Consider the following 2,619-nt stretch of genomic DNA (forward strand, 5'->3'; position numbering starts at 1 on the left):
AATCCTAATTATGTTATGTAGCACCCCCTAGCCGTGTTGCTAGAGTGCTAGTATTTTTGGTTAGCATAGGTAAATTGTTCAGGCTTCCCTGTATTCTCTAAAAGGGGCGGTACATAGGGGGTGGAACCAAGGGATGGCGCTCAGAGGTAGGTAGGGGGCAGAGACGAGGGGCTACTCAGAAGGGGGTTCCTGCACTGGTTCTCTGAGAAAGAAAGCCCTGATTATGTGACTTGTTTTATTTCTTATGTGTAAAACAATAGAAATACGATAATGATCAGACACGCCCACTAACTGTCAATTCCTTTACAGGGAAGCAAAATGTCAAATTTCAGCGATAAGACAGAACCAGACATCTTTTACAAACATGAGCATGTCTTCACCGTCCTGATTCTCTCTCTCACCACCCTCGTGGGTGTCCCCGGCAATGCTCTGGTGCTTTGGGTTACCGGAGTGAAGATGGAGCGGACCGTGACCACCATTTTGTTTGGGAACCTTGCTCTGGCCGATATCATGTGCTGCTTGTGTCTTCCATTCAGTGCAGTGCAGTTCTTCTACCCAGAATGGCTGTACGGTCCTGTCCTCTGCAAGATGTTACCCTTTTTCATTACCCTTAACATGTATACCAGTGTCTTCACCCTGGTGGCTATCAGCGTTGACCGATGGATTCTGGTTGTCCGACCGGTGTGGGCCCAAAATCACCGAAGAGTACGCACAGTGTGGATGATATGCTTGGCTATTTGGGTGTTTTCTTCTGCGATGAGTCTGCCTCCCGCCATCTACCGTAAAATTGACACTTCCAAAAACAAGACCATTTGCTTTACAGACTATCCCAACAAATATGCTGTCACTTTTGCACATCTAACCTTTGGATTTCTGATTCCTCTTATAACCATTTCTGCCTGTTACATCTCTCTGTCTATTAAAGCATACAACATCAGATTTTTAAATGTAGGCAGAAAAAGCACCAAGGTGGCGTTAGGAATTGTAGTTGCATTCTTCATCACCTGGGCCCCCTACCACATCATGGGTGTTGTCTTGCTATACATTACAAATGATGTAGTTGACATCCTGGACCTTCTCTCTCAGTCTCTGGCATTTTTCAACAGCTGTATCAACCCTATACTCTACGTCTTCATTGGGAAAGATATGAAGAAAAGGGTGAGACAGTCTGTCCGTGGGCTCATGCAAAATGTGTTTTATGAAGACCTGTCAACCTCGAGGAGCTCATATCGCAGCAAGAGCCAGAGTGGAGAGGGCACACAACTAGAGGGGCTGTAAGAGTTAAGAGCCGGGATTGAGATGCCAACCTATGGCAGTAAGGAGACACAGGGGTTGGACAAAATTATGGAAACAGCAGGTAAAATAAAGAAACCATTAACTAATGTGGTGTTGGACCACCTCCGGCATCCAAGACGGCCTGAATTCTCCTGGGAATTGACAAATATAAGTCTTGGGTGGGAGATAATTGAAACTAATACCACTCTTCATGCAAAATTGCTTGGAATTGTGGCAGAAAACCAGCCCAAACCTTGTTCTCCAAAATTGACCATAGTGGCTCCATGATATTGAGGTCCGGTGACTGGGGCACCCAGGGAAGGTGCGAGACTTCACCTGCATGCTCGTCAAATCACGATTTGACAAAACCAGCTGTGTGAATCTGAGCATTACTGTCTTAGCAAATCCTGCAGTGTTTCCATATTTGTGTCCAACCCCTGCAGGTCATTGAAGGAGGCTTCCTCTCAAATTTGTATTAAATCAATGTGTAGTCTAGCTTTTATGTTTTTTAGTCCCATAAGTCAATGTGTAAGGAAATTTACCAATATGAGTTAAATAGTTACACAGTAGGTGAGGTTGAAAAAAGACACAAGTCCATCAAGTCCAACCTATGTGTGTGATTATGTGTCAGTATTACATTGTATATCCCTGTATGTTGCGGTCATTCAGGTGATTATCTAATAGTTTCTTGAAGCTATCAATGCTCCCCGCTGAGACCACCGCCTGTGGAAGGGAATTCCACATCCTTGCCGCTCTTACAGTAAAGAACCCTCTACGTAGTTTAAGGTTAAACCTCTTTTCTTCTAATTGTAATGAGTGGCCACGAGTCTTATTAAACTCTCTTCTGCGAAAAAGTTTTATCCCTATTGTGGGGTCACCAGTACAGTATTCGTAAACTGAAATCATATCCCCTCTCAAACGTCTCTTCTCCAGAGAGAATAAGTTCAGAGCTCACAACCTTTCCTCATAACTAAGATCCTCCAGACCCTTTATTAGCTTTGTTGCCGTTCTTTGTACTCGCTCCATTTCCAGTACATCCTTCCTGAGGACTGGTGCCCAGAACTGGACAGCATACTCCAGGTGCGGCCGGACCAGAGTCTTGTAGAGCGGGAGAATTATCGTTTTATCTCTGGAGTTGATCCCCTTTTAATGCCAATATTCTGTTTGCTTTGTTAGCAGCAGCTTGGCATTGCATGCCATTGCTGAGCCTATCATCTACTAGGACCCCAGGTCCTTTTCCATCCTAGATCCCCCCAGAGGTTCTCCCCCCAGTTTATAGATTGCATTCATATTTTTGCCACCCAAATGCATTATTTTACATTTTTCTACATTGAACCTCATTTG

At 44.4% G+C, this 2,619-nt stretch overlaps 1 protein-coding gene across 1 annotated transcript; it reads left to right on the plus strand.

Annotated features, from left to right (window-relative positions):
• The first annotated feature begins 303 nt into the window (after positions 1–303).
• On the plus strand, positions 304–2,118 carry LOC141105192 (C3a anaphylatoxin chemotactic receptor-like). The gene has a single exon (XM_073595080.1). The coding sequence runs from the start codon at positions 319–321 to the stop codon at positions 1,276–1,278; it is 960 nt and encodes a 319-aa protein (XP_073451181.1). The 5' UTR covers positions 304–318; the 3' UTR covers positions 1,279–2,118.
• The last annotated feature ends 501 nt before the right edge of the window (positions 2,119–2,619 follow it).

Source organism: Aquarana catesbeiana, linkage group LG08, assembly GCF_042186555.1.
Source record: "Aquarana catesbeiana isolate 2022-GZ linkage group LG08, ASM4218655v1, whole genome shotgun sequence".
NCBI classification, from domain to species: domain Eukaryota; kingdom Metazoa; phylum Chordata; class Amphibia; order Anura; family Ranidae; genus Aquarana; species Aquarana catesbeiana.

Excerpts from the sequence above, each read along its gene's own strand:
- LOC141105192 (XM_073595080.1), top strand. The coding sequence starts at position 319 with ATGTCAAATTTCAGCGATAAGACAGAACCAGACATCTTTTACAAACAT.